Below are 18,612 nucleotides of genomic sequence, written 5' to 3'. Positions count from 1 at the left end.
AGTGGGTTTGGTTTTCCCATGTGATGCTGCCTTTGTTCTCAATTTCTGCCCTCTGTTTTTGGCTCTTACACTCGACTCCTCACTGATGAAATGACATTTCACTGTAAACAAGATAAGGATGAGGTAGTTGTGTGACCATCTCTCCAGCTCTTCCCCTGCACCCCCAGTTACTGACTCCTAACCTGTATTTATCCCATGTGATACTAAAGTTCTGTTACCCCAGTTTTCACAGATGAGGAATGAGGAGCTCAGAGACTTGCCCACTGAAAGAATTTTATGGTGAAGGGAGTTGCACACACTCTGCCTTGCTGCCAGGACATTGCTGACAAATACCTGGTGTGTGTGTGTGGGGGGGGCTGCAATTTCTTTCACTCTCTCATCACATTTCCTGTTTTCATTTTCTCTTTCAGACTAACAGCTAAAGCTGTTGCTGTTCTCTTACCAATCTTGGGAAGCTCGTGGATCTTCGGGGTTTTGGCTGTCAATGCTCATGCATTAGTTTTTCAGTATATATTTGCTGTTTTCAATTCACTACAGGTAAGTGCCTGCTGGGAAGGTTTGTGGCTACTGAACTGCTGCTGAGATCCAATAAATGGATCGTTAGTGATGTTTTCACATGCTTGTGTTCGTTAGATTTTGTTCTCTCTCCCTTCCTCTAAGGCCTTAATGACCACACAGTGCTGGCAATTGTTTAGCCTCTGTGTGAACAGAACCTTTATCCCACTTCGTAGTGTTTCCAGTAGCTATAATTGAGAAAGAGAAATGAAATTCATTCTTCCAGCACCATGCACCACAGGCAAGATCCTTCAGCAGAGATACCAGAACAAATTTTCAGTGTCAGTTTGAGGCTTCACTACTGAAGCTAAATGCAAGTGAACAGAAGTTTGTGGGAAAGGTGCAGCCTAAGGAGAAAAGTGGAGCTATTCTGCATGCTGCACATGACTCATGCATGCAACCAACTAGATCCTCATTGTCTTCAGAGACCAGCCTGGAAAAATCTCTCTGTTCAAGGGGGAATGTAAGCATCTGCTTAGCTTTAAGCAGACGTTCCAGCAGAGGCATAACTCCATACTGTGTTATAATTCTTTTCTGAATAACGATTACAAAACTAGAATTCCTGCTTCTCTCCAGTGAGATCATTCCTTTAGTAACCTTAAGTTTAGCACGTGTTGTTTCACAGGAAAGGGGTCACAGTAAAGCTTCACTAATGCTGCAGGTGCCTCCAGTTTAACATGGGACACAGTTTGGCCTGCTTTTTGGTATTTGTACATCTCCAGCTACTTTATATAATAGTGTGAGAAATACCTTCCTGTATTTCATTCTTTACCCTTCACCCTTCTCCCTTTTATCTGTTTTCAGGGATTTTTCATGTTCCTGTTTCACTGTCTTCTGAATTCAGAGGTATGTAACCAGATGGTGTTAACAAATTTGGTGTTACCACATCCAAGTAATGGGTGTAAACCCAGAAAAGACTTTCTCCACTTTTCTTTCAATTAATACAAGACACTAATGACTTCAAAACAGCTGGCATTTTGACCTCTGCTTGATGTTGATTTTATTTAACAGAGAAAGGTTTTAAACAAACAAAAAGATAAAGCAGCTGAAGACTGAGGAAAGAAGCACTCCTGAAGGCTGAAGGGGATGAGCAGGCGATGGGTGTGCTGATAAGGGAAGATGCTTTGACAGTGGGAGCAGGACTCACTCTGGAAGTCCCTATTGGAGGCCTTTGGCTCTGCAGTTCCAGAGAGGAAAATAAATATCATTCTCAGAAAAGCATACTTGTGGATGTTGCTCATCCACTCCCTAGTGAAAAACCAAACAAAGTGGAACACACTCTAGGCATTTTTCTTGGCAGGAACTTCAGGATTTCATAGTGGATCAAAAGGCATCTTTTTGCATTAAGGCTGTCCCACAGCAGCTGAGGTAAAGTCAAGGCAAGGCTTATGTGCATAGGGCTTGTGGAGACCATCTCTGCTGGGCCTGGAGCTTTAAGCAACCTCTCACTTCATGGTAGATAGCAGAAAACACTCAGTAGCATTTATTGCTGATAACAAAAGTCTCTTATGAAAATCATTTCCAGCATGCTGACAGGGGGCACAGCTCAGTGAATCCCCACATGGCTTTGATCCTCCCACAGCTGCTAAGTAGCTCTGACCCATAGGCTGCTGCTTCTTCCTGTGCAACAATAGCACTCCAACTCTTCTGGGGAGACATTCTTTATTAGTATTTGCCAACCTAACCAGTCTTAGAGCATCAATACAATCTTTGCCACAATCACTTTATAGAGTCCGGACTGACTATGAAATTCTTGATTTTTATTGAAATCAACTAAAGTTAAGCAGGCAGGTTAAAGGTAAGGAGGAAAAATATTTCTTTATTCTATTTACCCTCAGGCTGAGAAAGTTTTCTTCCTGCTGTCAGGCTTAAAAAGTCTGACATCAAATATAAATATTTGAATTGCTGCCATTTTTCCAGGAGCCTCATGAGACATTAAATTCTGAAACTTTTCAGAATGTGGATCCTCAAAACCCAGTTGGTATACAGCTACTGTGAACTGTCATTTCTGGAGAGCAGGTCTTGGCTCATCATATACTCTACATTTCTAGAATATTTCCTCAGCTAAACTGAAAGACTTCTACCTGAGAATTTCATTCTTACCATAGAAGTAAAGCGCAGATACTGTAAAGAGAATTCTGCAGAGATTTCCAAGCTTTATTCCCACCTTGACAAGGAATGCACACAAAGAGAGAAGCACAGGAGAACAGGTCTGATGGGGACCTGAGCAGCCTCTCCCACAGCACATGTCCAGTGTCACCCCTGACAGCTCAGTCATTGAAGCCCCTGGATTTCCCCCAGCCGTTTAGCTCTGTGCCTCACTATTGCCACTCCTGAATCATAGTTTTCATCTTTCTTAATGCAGTTGAAGCTTCTAATTTCCTGACTTAGCTGCTATAGAGTAGATAATTCCCTTCCTCTCTGCAGGAAAGGGAAGACTAAGACTTACTGTCTTGCCTTAGTCTCCTCTTTTGATTAAACAACCCGAGCTTCTCATAACTTGTGCTTGCTTGACCAGGGATCATCCTCACTACTCTCTTCAGAATTATTTCCAGCTGATCCCTGGTTTTCCTGGGACAATAGACACAGTACTGTAGCTGAGGCCATGCCAGTGTAGAACAAGGAAGAGATTACTTTGTGTGATTTGCAGTCTAAGCTCCTCCTGGCAAGATGTTCTTTATCATAACAGTGGTCAATGACTTCTAGCCAGTAAGCCTTAATAAATCTCACCCACTTGTCTAAACAATGACTGTCCTAACATCTTTTCTTCATGAAGCTGAATATCTTCACCTTGGTGCAGAATTTTCCTACATCTCTAGGGAGTTTCATCCAGCATCTATGAACAATTTCAGTTTCCCAAAGGCTGGCAGCTGGTTTAGATCTCATGGCATACAGGTAGCATCAGGGCTGTGTGAGCTCCAGGAGAGTTTGGCCAAAGGGAAGAGCCTGTGGTCCAGCCTGGGGCTGTTTGCTTAGTTAGAAAATGGGAACATGTCCTAGTGAGGGGCTGAAAATCAGTATCAGGGCACCTTATGGAATCTTTCAAACCAGGACTGCAAATATTGGGATGTATGGTTATATGCCTTGCAGTTTGGGGATCTTTAGTATTTTTTATTTTTAACAAGATGAGTGGCAATACAGGCATACCTGGGAGGATGGGCTAACCCAGATAACATGAAAATGTTGCCAGTGAAATGAGACATAAATAAGAGTATACAAATGCTTTGCACTTAAAGTATGGGTACTTGATAAGTAAAGTTACATTTTAAAGTAAGACCATAAAGAAAAAGAAGAATGCAGGGGCAGATTATTTAATGGATTTTAGTATAGTTAAGTTAATGTGGAGGAAGGACAATGGGGAAATGATTGCAGGTTGCACCTGCAAAAATAAACACAACCTAGACAAAAAGAAATCTTCTACCTGGTTTAATTTTTTTTTTCTTTTTTTTCTTCCCACCCCCAAAGGTCAGAGCCGCCTTTAAGCACAAAACCAAGGTCTGGTCCCTTACCAGTAGTTCAACTCGAAACATCAATGTGAAACCCTTCAATTCAGACATTGTGAGTATTCCTCCTGTGGTTTTTCTTTTTTGCCCCCCCTATCGTATTTGAAGTTGTGTTCCACATCACATTCTGTTGGAAAGAACAGGACACAAGAAAGCACCTGGGTATTTTTAGTACCTAACCTAATGCATGGTGTAGACAGGTGGAATCAGCAAGTATTAACCTGCAGCTACAACATCTGTTTTGAAAGCAAAGGACAAAATTCTGCTTTCTGGTAAACTATCAAAGTAAACAAAAGTTTATGAACCCTGGAGTATGGTTCTAAGGGACTATTCCCACCAGTTGTAATGGACATTATGCATTCAAGCAGCATTTGGGCAGTGATGAAAATGGCTTTTTGATAGGGCACTTCTACGTTTGAGCCTGAAGAATAAACTTTTAAATAAGCCAACACGTGAACCTGCTTTTTGAGCTCTCCTTAAATGGTCTTGAGGACAAAGGCATTTGTTCTTATACAGAGCCAGACTTCTGAAGTGCTAGGTACAGCTGAGTGATCTCTGCCAATCACCTGAGATCCTGGCAATAACTGTTTAAAAACCCTTGATGGCATATTCTCCCAAGACTCCCTGGCAGCACTGTAACACAAACAGATGCTTTCAAGCTTTTATTTCATCCGGACAAGAGCGTTTTAGCAAAAAGAAATAAATCTATTTTCAATATTGTTTTGCTTTCCAGATGACTGGGAACAGGCCAGGCACGACCCCCACAAAGCTGAACACCTGGGATAAAAGCACAAATTCAGCCAACCGCATTGATTTATCAGCAGTCTGACAGCAGTGCCAGCTTCTCAGTGAAAATCAAGCCATACATTCAGGACTTCTGACACAATGTCCATCAGTTGTTTTGTTGTTGGTGTTTTTTTCCCCCCTCACTGGTAGAAAACTACTTTCTTTTTAAATCACTGCCTAATAAATTGGAAATTGCCATGTTGTTCTGAGGAGTAAATAGCCCTTATCTGCTTGCCTTTGAAACTGTAACACATTCTACCACTTGGCTGTTAGCAGTATCTGTAAAAACAACCAGCACAAATATACACTGGATGGTTTTGTCAGCAGTGATGAAAACACTAGGTACACAAACAGAGCTTATTGCTATCTGAATCATTCCAGCTCCCTCATACATACCTCTGTAGAGGTATGAGGCCACATACCTCTGGAAAGATGGATTTTTGTGCCTCTAAAATGAAATGCTTCCCATTGTGATGTTGTAATGGGGCTGTTCTGGTCTTGCTGTGCACTCTCTCTTTACATTTATTACCTTACAGAATCCAATTATCAAAGTGAAGCTTATTCAAAATAGGTAGTGTGGTGATTATTTTAAATGCTACAGGGAAGCCAGGACTCGAGGGAGAGACTGTTTCCAGCTCCTCAGCTCCCAGCAGGGCATGGTATTAGCAAAGCTGATACACCCATGTGTCTCTATGCACACCAACAGTGTATGTAGCCAGTAATACATGGCCTATTAGTATGTTAGACAGTCCTGTTTACATCATATCTATATAAGGCAGTCCACAGACTGTCTATCACTGATCTGCCTCTGCTGGCATATCACAAAACAAAGTATTTGTCTTGCTTTGACTGAAGTTTTTGGGTGCAAACAAAACCTGTCCAGCAAATTCAATTGTGCAAATTGCCCTGCATCTTTTGGAAATCAAAACCTGGCACTGTGACTTATCTTTCTGCTTTTGCTGGTCAAATCGAGACAGTGAATCCTAATCACAAAAATGTAACAGGATGATACACTGTGAAGACAGCCTGACTACAAATAAGTCTATGTATTGTTACTTACAGACAGCTTTTAAATAGGTCTCTGCAGAGTCTTTTGTGGTTTTTAAACTCTGTTCAGCACTTAATAGCTTCTGCTTTAGTACTGCTATGAAGTATCTTTAAGGAGAAGAAAAAGCACTGCAATTTTTCTTTGCACCAGTGTTTTGCAGAAGGAATGTTTGGACCGCAAGGGAGTGCAATCTGGGCTGTGCCAACACTGTACCTTTCCAGCTTGGGGTAAAGCAGACCATAAGTCCTGGAGGTGGTCAGAACTCCTGAGGCTGTGTCTTGCTGTAGGATTTACCCAGCAGCCAGGGTCTCCTGAGTAACATCCAAAGATGAGCCCCCCCTGGCTCCCCCCAATAAAGTGGCTTTGCAGCCATACCTCCTTATTCCCATCCTTTCCTTGTTTGCAGTAGCTGTCTCCCTACCAGCTTTCTCAATGCACTGAGCTATCAAAGTATTGCAGAAAGAGGGAAACAGGCAAATCCTCAACCTCATTTTTTTTTTTTTTGCTAAGACATTTTGTGTTTTGGTTTTGTTTTTTTGTGTTTGTTTTTTTTTTTTTCCCCCTAATTAAAAGTTTGTATCTTCAGCAGCCCAGACCATTTCTGGTCCCAGTGAATCTAACAAGATACTTACTATTGATTTCCAAGAGAAGAGGTATTTGCACCCTACTGTGCAGGGTGGAAATTGTTTATTGGATAGTAAATTTGTGAAAAAGGAAAATAAAAGTAAATTGTGAATTGATCTTCAGGGAACAGGAAACATTCATCTATTAGGACTGAATTTAGTGAAGTGTTTCAAAAGAAAGGCATAGAGTTAAAAGTTTAGAGAACATTGATGCATTTTGGTTTTGACTGATTCAAAGCAAATTTTCTCTGTATTTCCTCCCTGCACTAAGAAAAAAAATATATGTTTCATATTGGACCAATGTTTTTAGCCTTCTCCCCTTCCTGGCCAAGACTTGTTGGTATGGTCACCAAACTGAAACCCCACAGTGCACCCAAGTTTTCCTGTGGGTACAAATTCAACCATTCTACAATGATTATCTTTGTTTCACCACCTAAATGCTGGATTTACGCAGCTGGAACAGAGCAGAATGTGCCATACTACGTATCACACATATACATGCATGAATTATATCGGCTTCTAACCTTGTTTCCTATTGCTAAATGACTCAAATTGTTGACAACTCTAGAAGGAAGGTCACTAAAAGCTAAATATCTAACTGGCTATGTCTTTATTTTACCTTTTGCATGCCTTTTCCCTAGCCTTTTCTCCACTGGACTGCCTTACAGCTGTGCACATATATAGAATTTCTTGGCCTGAGAATGATTTTTTTTTTCCCCTCCCAAAAGAAGGAGCCCTCAGAATGTATGGAGAAGACTGTAACAGAGCAGTACTGTGATAACAGAGTTCAGTGTTTGTTTTGTGTACAAACAGCATATTTAAGCATATTTTTTTATACTGGAGCATGTGGTTTTTATGTTGTTGTTTGGGATTTTTGGGGTTGTTTTCTTTTTTTTTTTCTTTTTTTTTTTTTCCCTAACACTGTGACCATGGATATAGATTGAAACCCTCCTGGCTCATTTCTCCTCTAATCACTGTATGATAACACAACAGTTCCGTGGATGAACCATAGGTCATATAAAAGCTTCTCTTTTTTGTAATCTGAATTTTTCAGGATATTCCCCTCTATGCAATTTTCATTGCCTGCACTCCCCCCTGTGCAGATGTATATTGGTGACCTTTGTCACTACCCAAAGTCTAGTTGAAAAGACACTTGTCATAAAAATTGACAGGACCAAATGACAGCAGAACAAAAGGGCTAAATCTAATTTTCATCCAGGTATATACCCTATTTTAAATATTGTTCAGCAAAAATAAGAAGAGCATGAAAATGGGTTTGGGTTTATACTGTAGAATGTGACAGAGATGCATGGTGTATCGAGGGAGCATTTGTTATCCTGTATCTGTGAGATCCACCGTGGATAACCTGCATCCCTTGCTTTAACTTTGGACTGTTGCTTGTGATGAAGCAGTTTATCTTGTTGCTTGTGTCACCTGAGCTTAGGAGCTTGAACACTATTTATGAAATGAGGTTGGGGATGGAGATTTTTTGGTTTTGATAAACTAGTAAAACACCCCCCCCCCCCCCAAGTATAAATGTGTTCCATTGCCATTCAAGTCCATTCTTTTTTGTTTGTTTTAATGTATTTTTGTTGTTGCTGAATGCGGCAAATGTACTGCATAAGAAATGCTCAAATGAATCTTTAAACAATCTCTTCCTGGCCTCAGTCTTTTGAAGCCTGAAAATCTTGCAGTTTATTTATGGGCTTGTATATAGCAGCTACTGCAATATTTTTTATTTTCAGCACAGCATCATTTTGTCAACAGTATGAAATCTTAATTGAATGAGATGCAACTTTTAAAATAGGTAATGTAGCAAGAATGTCTTTGCCAGGAAGTTGTAAAATAATTCTGGTTTTGTTGGATTTCCCCTCCACCCCAAATAAATAAGAAATCTTAATTTCCTACAAGAACTTTGTGCAATTTTTTTCTTTTGGACATGGGTTGTAAACAACAATGTAACAATTATGGCTCCCTGTGAGTATTATGAGTACTACAGTGGTGATTAAACAAGCAAAGCTGTACTCACATGAGAAATCCTATGTGAGAAAATGACACATAGATATGACAAACAGGTTTTGTCTCAGGCTTAGAGGGAAAACTTCTCATTCTATCAGTGTGTGTATATATTTGAGTAGCGTGTGTATATATTACAGTATCACAGTATCACATATTTGAGTATATAAATGTCTGTATATTTAGATATATATAACACCACACACTTAGATACACATACACACATATATTGCATATATACATAGGTATTTTTAAAAATATATCTTTCAAAAGTCTTTTCCTATCACCCCACCAGCATCATCTTTTCCTCTGCTTTTGGTGGCTGGGGACAGATAATTTGCTGGACAGAAGAGGGATGCATACACAACAATTAACTTTACATGGCACTTTGCAGCCAAGTAACTGCAGCAACTATCAACTGCCACCAACTATTGAGATTTTGGATTCCTAGGAGCACAGGCATGATTTTGACACCACTCTGCTGTCACCTTAGTAGATGAGCAAGTCACAAGCACCCTGCCTGTCAGCAAGTAACTTTTCCTGATTGTGTGTTTATCCCACCAGTGAAATGAAGACAATGCTGCTCTCTTTGTTAAGTGCTTTGAAAGTCACAGTTGTCAAACAGAGCATTTATAATTAGATATTAATGCCACACAAACATTTTTGCTTTTTTATCTGTTGCTGGCCCCAGTGCTGAGGACAGAAACATTGTATGATGTGGCCCTTAACCTTTGCTCTGACTCCCCAACCACTTCATCACATACACTCTGCTGTGTCCTGTTACAATGGAAAGAGTCTGCTAATTGCAACAGCATTAGGACAGAGATTTCTCCACCTTATCTTTTTTTTTAATACCAGCTGCAGAGATGTCCTTCTTATTCTGGCTGCAGAGTCTGGTGTACTCATGAGAGCATCCATGCGTGTGAAATAGGGTGAGCAGGTCCATCTGCCATATACGCTGCACAAGAGCAAAAGCAGGGAATTACCTTCATGATGCCTCAGAGGTACAACAAATAAATGGGATTCCTCCTTACCTTCAGGACAGCCAACTTGTAGCCTTACCAGCAAAAAGAGGTCTTCCAGTGCAGTAAACCAGCACAAGGTTCAGGCCTCACATGAGAAGCCCAGAGACTGAAGCTTTAGTTGTAGGGCTGGTTTCACTTCATAGCAGGGCACGAGGTCATCATGCAGTGCATTGCAAAAATCGGGATTTAAAAAACTAATTCATATTGCATCCAAACTCTTTTACTGGTACATTTTTTTTCCCCTGGAAAATGAAAATATAAATCCAGAAATGTTACACCTCCAAGAACAAACAGCTCCAAAAGCTTATCATGGTAGTGTTGCAGTCCTGTAGATGACATGTTTTCAAGGTTACACCTGGTTCTATTATGATTAATAGGCTGCCAAGTGCTTCTTCTATGTTGCATAGCTGTGAAGATGTGGTGGGGTGATGATGGGGAGTTAAATAGGAGGGGAATTATGTGATGAAGAATAACTAGGACAATTATATGCTGAAAAATTAAAGATTGGGGTATAAATGGGAAAGGTGTTTCATCATCTTTCAATACCAGTTACAAATAAACCTTCCCTTCATGCCCCTCCAAATTACCTAGCAAGGCATACATGAAAGAATGCTTTCTTGCTGTTCTGTGAAATGTAAAGAGTGTTTTTAACATTCATCATTCATGACAGAATAATAAATTAGATAATTTTGGCACTGGTTTACATCATGTTTGCCTTTAAAAATATTTTCATTATATCTATGCTATGCTTGGATGACTCGATGTAGTATGTCATGGATAGTTATTGCTGTAATTGCCCTTGTTCACACAATTTTCTTTCTCAATAATCCCATATGTTCTTGGAATTTCGAGGCCATATTTCATCTTGTCAAGGGTGATTACAATACTAAATGTACCCCTGACATCAGCATCTTCACCAGGTGGTGACACATAACAGAAATATTGAGTCATAAGGCACATTTAAGCACTGTTCAGTGCATCTTTACCAAATGGCTTCCTCAACCAACTGCTAATTTGCTAAAGGTAATTCCCAATAGAGCTGTTTCAGGCTAATTTATCCACACCAAAGGCAACTGAATGTTTTCCTCCTCAGGTTAATTTTTGTGGTTACTGTATAGAAGCAGGTTTTGCTGGGTGTTGCATGTGTTCCTTTAGGCATTCTTCAAGCTATGCATTTGTTTCTACCTACTTACAACCATGGAATAATGCCGAAAACAGTTCCAGCCAAAAAAATAAAAACTGAAGTACAATGAGCAACTCAGTCACTCCAAAACCCTCAGGTTTTAGTTTATGCTCATAATATTCTAGTAGCAAATGCACAATAACACAATACACTCCCAAAGTGTCTCAAGTTTTAAGCAGCAAAGATTGAATGCTTCTTGGAAAATCTCAGCTTTATGTAGTAAGGACTTTGTAAACTAAAATTCACATTTTGTTGACTGCAGCATGTTTCCCTCTGGTGTCTTTGTTTCAGATTCAGCTCGGGTCAGCTAGATGTGAGCACGTCTTCTCACTTAGCCAGATATGTAATCACTAGTTTGTCACATTTTTACCATCTCCAAAAGAAAAAAAAATAAAAGGGAGGTTAGGGGGGCGTCAGGGTGGGGAAGTAGGAGAGGGAGAATGAATGAGCATGTGTTCACAGAGGAAAAGGGCAAAACTCAGTCCTCACACTAACCCATGGGTCTCAGTCAATGTCTGTGTGGGAGTCTTTAGCGTATGAGGCTCAGCACCTATTGCACAGACAGCATTCTGCAGCAGCAACAAAGGAAACGTGTCTCTGGACTGTTTCATAACTGATGAGCTGAATACTGTGCATTTAGATTGTATATTATGCATTAAAACCAGAGATGTGTAGTCAGCAGAATAAACTGCAAGTTCATTTACCAGCCCCATGATATCAGGCTATTTCTCGATGCTGTGCTTTCATATGCCTAAAAGGCTGCTCGGTATTGCCTGCTAATAACAGCAAAACAACCTGCAGCATGCAAAGGTCTCTCAGAATTATTTTTTAAAAGCCAGGCTATCCATTATTTGGTGATGTTATAAATAATTCTTTATATCTTAAAACTAAGAGGATATCAAAACCAGGGGTTTGAGAACAAGTCTTATGAGGAGTGGCTGAGGGAACTGGGATTGTTTCGTATGGAGTATAGGAGGATGAGAGGAGACCTTGCTGCTCTCTACAACTCTCTGAAAGGAGGTTGTGTGAGTCAGTCACTTCTCCTGAGTATCAGATGACAGAACAAGAGAAACTGACCTGAAACTCTGCCAGGGGCACAGTTACTTAAAGAGCAGCCAGGCATTGGAACAGGCTGTCCAGGGAGGTGGTGGAGTCACCGTCCCTGGAGGTGTTCAAGAAATGCCTGGACATGGCACTTTGGAACATGGTTTACTGGCCATGAGGGTGCTGGGTTGACAGTTGGAATCCATGATCTTAGAGGCCATTCCAACAGAAAGGATTCTGTGATTATCATCTGGCAAAAAAGATCAGTTTAATGTTGGGAACTCTGGAAGCAGCTTGCCTAAGTCTTTAGTGCTCATCAGTTATTAGGAACAGTGTTGAATCACAGCCTGAAAAAGCAAAGTTAGTCAAAGATGTCGAGTTTTCTGTGTAGGGCAAAGAGTACACAGAGAATTATCACCACACAGATGATGCACAATATTTGGAGAAGAAAATAGGCTGAGTAAAAGATTGTTAACACCAGCAACTGAATACTGACTAAATCATCCTAGTGTGAAAGATCTGAAGATCTCACTTCTAGAATGAGATGATTGGTGCTCTGGAAGTACTGACAGAAATCCCCTTGGAATATTCGTCTTTTGAGTATGGTGGTTGTACACACAGAGAAACCTCTACTGTACAGAACAAAGCTTTGCAGAGATACACAGTCTCACAGTATATCAGAGATTGGAAGGGGCTTCAAGAAATCATCAGGTCCAACCCCCCTGCCAAAGCAGGATCGCTTAGGGTAGCCCACACAGGAATGCATCCAGGTGGATTTTGAAAGTCTCGAGAGAAGGGGACTCCAAAACCTCCCTGGGCAGCCTACAACCTCCCTGGGCAGCCTTTAGCTTTAGTGGGTCTTTGCAGCAAAGTCAGCTGTAGAAAGCATTTTTCTGCTTTAACTGCCCCACCAGCTGGGGAGGCTGTGATATTGGATGCAGCTCCCAGCAACACCTTCCAACATCCACCTTCATTGACCTTCCTCCACCTCTGACACACGACCTGACCGTGCATCACCTGCAGGTCCTGCACAAGCACAGATGCTCCTATTGACCTCCCACAAGCCCTGAGCCAGCAGGTGGGGATGCAGCCAAGGACCACACAACACAGTACCAATTCAGTTCACACAACACAGCAATTCTCACCAAGAACCCCTGAGCACTGCAGCTGCTCTACAGTCAGTGCAAAACCCCCAAGCCCCCCAAGAGCCTTTGCTGCTGCCAGGGCTGGAGATGGCAGCACCCAAAGCAGTTTTCTGCAGCACTCTGCATTGCCAGGTGTGCACACACAGGGATGTGGGGCAAGCCAGGTGAGGTCAGCATTTGCATCAGTAAATGCTTCATCACTACCTCATTGAACAGGCACTTCTCACGTGCAGAGCTGTGTGTTCATCCACAGTATGTACACACTATGTATTATATTTCCTGTATTGTCCTTTTTTTTTTTCTTTCACTGATTAGATCATCTTCAAGATCAACTCTCCTCTACTTAAACACAAGATTTTCCACATACTGAATGGCATTTGCATCCCTTACATTTTGCAGGGAAGAGCAGAACCTTTCATTTAATTCCACAGCACAGCTGCAAAGACAGGATATATCACATACCTTATACCTCCTCTCTGTCTCGGTGTAGCTGCTGCTTCTTGCCATAATACTGTTAAGGAAATTCCTCTTGCTCCAACTGAGTAAGGAAAATGAATAATCACAGAAAAAGTCATATCAATGCATTTGTCATAGGCAAAAGCCACACCAGTGAAGCAGTGTGGGTCTTCTTTTTTCCCAGTATGGCAGCAGGAATCACCCAGTGTCACAAATCTGGATTTCTGCATTCTGTTGCATGATGTAGGTGGAAAAAATGTGTGAAAGCTGCTCTCTGCTCATCTAAAGGGTCTCTGGTGTATGAGGCACATCTGTCAAAATCAGTTATTATTTACACTTAGTGAATTGCCTGCCTCAAACACCCAATACAGGATGCATTTGTGCTGCAAAATAAAATAACTCAGGCTGTGCTCTGCTATCCTAACAGCAGAGCTTATTTGGATCAGAGTAGCCACTTAGGAGGATTTCAGAGGATAGTAAAGGGTACTATTTGCACCATGACTTCAAGAAATTCACTTCTATGAGTAATTTCTCTTTGAATCCACAGCAGGTGAAATCAAAGGAACTACTGAAATCAAACTTACTTTCCAGTCTATCAATAGACTAGACCCATTAAAGGAGCAGGCACTACAAACACAGACACTGAAGAGCCTGAAGTCCAGCACTTGCTGCCTTGTGCAATTACAGCTCTGCTCTGGGGCTCAGACTTGCAAACGACAGCAATGCACAGGTGCCTAACAGAAGTGTCCACAATAGCTGGCACCTCGAGAAGGGGTTGCCTAAGGCAGGAAGAAAGAATGAGGCAAGGAAAAGCTCCTTAATCTTGTTTTGTGCAAGCATAACAGTCTTGCACTCGGGCTGAAGCAAGGCTCCCCAGCCCTGGCACAGCACCTGCAGTGGTGCAAGGATGGTGCACTCACCCACTCCCTGCATGCCACTCTGCTATCCTCATCTTTCAGCCACCTAATGCCCTCCTGCAGAGCTCATCTGTGTGTGCAGAGCAAACCTGATGAAACAACTGTCTGTCCTTCCCCATGCCTCTTACCTTGTAATGACAAACAACAGAACATTTTGTAGAGTAACTTTTGATAACATCTTCACATTAAGAAAATGGTTGGTCCTATGAACACCTAAGTGTTCTTTGTCTAAGAAAAATACAGTCCCTCCTGCATGTGCATCAGCACAATAATTTAACATGGAAGGAGATATCAGATAATTTTCTTCCTACATATCAAAGCTTTGCATTTAATAGAGCTATTTTTCCAGATAACAGCCTCAGTAGCAGCACTGCAAGAAATGTTCATTGGAAGCTCAAAACAGCTAAGTTTCCTTCTGTGTACTACAATTTGTGAATCTTACTTTCCATGACGAGAAAGTAAGAACTTTGAAACGCAGTTTAAGAAAAATAAACCCCCAAACTCCCAGAGAACTGCCATGCAAAGTGAATTACACAAAGGCAGGTGTCAGCCTTATAGTTTGTCTGGGTCAAAGGCCACAGGCAGCAACTCATTTTGTTCTTTGGAAGTGATGAACAAAGTAAACACCTTCAAACTCTCCTTGGCTGGCAGCACAGCAGAAGCCTGGGCAAAAATACCTGATTTCAATCAAGAAGCATCCCTGCAGAAACAGCAGGACACACAGGATCTGCTGATGGGTTAGAGGAATGGAGCTGTCTGGGAGGGACAGGGCTGATGGAGAACACCAAAAGGAGCAATATTTACTCTTCTGCTAAATAAGAAATTTCCATAAAAACCAGCTGAATTGGTCACCTGCTGTGATGACCAAACCCACTCTTGTCCTGGCAAGTTATTCCTGCCAGAAAACACTAAAATACTCATCCATGATAACAATGACACTAAAGCATAACAACACAGCATCTCTACAAGCAGGACCTCTCTGCTTCTGTTTGAATAAGAGGCAAACACTTTGTCATCAATACTTTTCAAAGTGCATCAGTACCTCTAGGTGCCTCCCACAATGCTTTAAGAACCTTTTAGTCACTTATGTGACTAAAGTCACTTTCCAAACTCTTTTGTTTCACTTTTCTGGCATTATCTATTCAAGTGAAGCCAGAGCAGATATCATAAGCAGTAGGCTTTTATCTTCTACATGGTCTACAGTCACCTCTGCTTTTGCAGTATTAATTTTGATACTAGCATAGGGAAGAGGTTATGCTACCTCCACTTCTACCTTCTGTTTTTTCTTCCTACAGATAGTGGTGTTTATACAACAAAATTAATTGCAAGCTAAACTATTTGTCTAGGATGCATGAGGCAGTCTCTGTTTATGATAATCAAGTACCTTCACAGGTTTTGTTCCCTTCTTCATTCTTTAAGCTGGTTGCCTTCCTTTCCCTGAACTCCTGAAGCATTTCTTACTTAGTCTTGCCAGCACTTCCCTCAGATATTGTAAATGTGCATTTCTGCAGTGCCTACATTTTACTTTTTGCCTTTAACATCTGCATTTGACTTTGCTCTGCCTGTCTGGGGAGGCTGAGGTTGTGTGGTAAAGAGAATTTTGCGGCTATCTTTTAACCCCAGGTGGTAAGTGGTTGGTTTGTAAACACTCATTTACAGAAATCCATATTTGGCCTAGAGCTTTCTGAAAACATCCTCTCCATGAGCCCAGACGGCTCTGTGAAGTAGATCCTGAAGTGCTGTGAATTTCCATCAGTTAAGTTATGGCAACTTGTGCCACCTGAGGGCCTCTGTCTCCGGCTGACTTCTCTGGCAGCTGCTGGCTGACTGCAGCCCTGCTGAGGGCTTTGATTTCATTTGAGAGCCTTTCTTCCCCTCTCTGCTTTTTGGCTTAGGAAGGTTCTGGTCCTCCTGCTTCCTTCTGGGCTGGCTTGGGGTTTAGATAGAACACCACCTCTCAGTGCTTTACTTGCTTTTCTGCTTTGAATGTGCACATGATGGATGTTGGAGCTCTTAAGATACCAGTTTCTATTGAGAGGTATTTTTCCCATACAGATAGGCTAAGGGCAAAAATCTTACAGCAGCTGGTTTGAATGTATTAAAACTAGTTCTCCAACAATAATTAATACTGCAAAAATTATTCTTTGGACCAGAAGTTTCTGAAGCTCTGTAAGCAGGAACACAGAAATCCAGTCACTGGGTCCAGTTCTCTGCTATCCACAGCAGCATTCAGTGGGCACAAACAAGGGAATATGAATAGACTCCCACAACAAAGGTTATTTCCTTCTTCATCATCCAAAACCCAGCAGAGTACTGTGGGATTTTGGCCTTGTCCAGGCCCCGTTTTACATCCTTGATTTCACATAGGGTCTGCTTGGATGCTTCTTGCCACTGCTCTCCAGCTGAGACTCTCTCTCTCCTATCTCATAGCCTGCAAGGCTGCAGCAAAAAGAAAAAACAAAAACCAGAAACTCACTGATCCGGGGATTTGTGACATCTGGATTTCCCCTCCCTCCTGCATGCGCAGCTGTAATTTGCTGTGTTTTCATCCATGTCACAGAGCATGCTCAGACAGCAAGCACACAGGGGCTGCTCCCCAAGTCTGCCTTGTTCTAATGGCAGGTCAGCAGTCTCCATGGTAACCCATCTGGGATCAGCACTTAAAATTGATCTTCCAACTAATAATTTCATTGGCATTCAAAAGAAATAAGGCCCCTTGCTGAAGGTTATGTCAAGGCTTCTCTGACATAAGCTACCAGAAAAGCACCTTTTATTTTTCAACTTGCCACAGGCCAGCAGTCTTCCACCTCCAACCATTGGTTGGACTCAGTTGCCTTCAACTGCTACCTGAGACCAGAAAAGTTGGAGTCTTAAGTTAGTCCTCTGTGGGCCTCTGTCAATAAGGAATTAAATTTCACTGTACTAGGATCCAAGGATCCATAATAATAAGCATCACAACAATGCCTGGATGATGAATGCAGTAAACCCCAGCACCTCTCAATCAAAAATTCATTCACTTCTCTTTAGCAATTGAGGAGCTATCAGGAGATTTAATGACAGAACAGTAAACTGTGCCCTAATCTGTGAAAAGTACTCTCTTGAGCAGTTTTGTGCAGTATTTACAGTGCTTACTTGCTATTCATTATGATTATTATAAATACAAATAATACTGTGGATGACAGTAGTGTTTAGAGGCTAGCACAAAACAAGGCTCCATAAGCACAGAGTAATAGCTGGTCTCCTCACTGGTAAGCAGGATGGATGTGGAAGGGCAGCACACAAACTGAGTGAAAAAATAAGCAGTGCAATACAGCTCCCACTGAATTTACTTGCTGGTCCTTCTGCTGGCACTATGAGCAGAAAGAGGACTTTCTGGAAGTGGCTTCATATTCCCATCTTAAAGTCTGGTTTTCCTGCTTGACATTGGAGGTCTCCTTTTTATGTCTCTGTTCTCAGCACCCTTTGCACAGAGCAGCTCTCTGTGCAGATTCAGAACTTGCTAGTATCAAATCTTGAAGGAACATTTGACCATTTTCATTAGGAAAAGCATTCTTAAGCAAAGCCTTAAGCCAGGAGTGCCATCCAAGGCCCTGAATCCCATCCAAGGATCCGAATCCCTTCCAAGGACCTGAAACCCTCACTGTAAGATTCCACGCCATATTTATCTCCAGTGGAAGATGATAGAAATCTTTGGTTCTAACAGCTTTGGATCAAGCCTCAACATACATTTCAGCATTACTGAAAAATAGCCCCCTCTAATTTTCAGTCAAGAAGGGAAATACAGGATAAAACAAGCAGCCAGAGCAGCCAGAAATGAGGAGGTTAAAAGGCTTTTGTTTCTGATTTTTCTATAGAGCATTAAATGTTCCCAAATCTATTTTGAAGCATTAAAAAAACCAACAAACAAACAAACAAACAAAAAAAAAAAAACCACAAAAACCCCTAAAACAAACAAACAAACAAACAAACCCCACACCAACAAATCCTTATAATTTACCAGCCATTATATTACTCAGTGTTCCTGGAAAAAGACATAAGAAATGTTACTTTATGTAAGGAAAGTGTGAGGAAAAGCACATGCTTGTTATCTTGCTCAGAGCAGCCCAGCTCTCTATCAGAAAAGGTAACATTTACAATCAGCCCTATGAGAAAAAGTAGATAAAAGAGAGAAATAACAGATGAAAGGTGGTTGAGGGGAAAAAGAATCTGGAAGGCCAAACTGAAAGCAGCTGTTATTGTGCACCTTGCACATGGTTAATTTTATGTAAGCACAGATTTGTTAGAGGAGCTAAAGGAGGCAGAAGTTTTCTG

At 41.3% G+C, this 18,612-nt stretch overlaps 1 protein-coding gene across 1 annotated transcript in view; it reads left to right on the top strand.

Annotated features, from left to right (window-relative positions):
• The window catches only part of ADGRD1 (adhesion G protein-coupled receptor D1), a 156,188-nt gene extending 151,301 nt beyond the window's left edge, over positions 1–4,887 (top strand). Inside the window, 4 exon segments of the mRNA XM_054392762.1 lie at positions 411–537; positions 1,360–1,401; positions 4,021–4,113; positions 4,792–4,887. Of these exon segments, the coding sequence (XP_054248737.1) occupies positions 411–537; positions 1,360–1,401; positions 4,021–4,113; positions 4,792–4,887 (358 nt within the window).
• Positions 4,888–18,612: the final 13,725 nt, after the last annotated feature.

This window comes from Indicator indicator, chromosome 26 (assembly GCF_027791375.1).
Source record: "Indicator indicator isolate 239-I01 chromosome 26, UM_Iind_1.1, whole genome shotgun sequence".
Classification (NCBI taxonomy): Eukaryota; Metazoa; Chordata; class Aves; order Piciformes; family Indicatoridae; genus Indicator; species Indicator indicator.
This window is presented reverse-complemented; position numbering and strand designations above follow the sequence as displayed.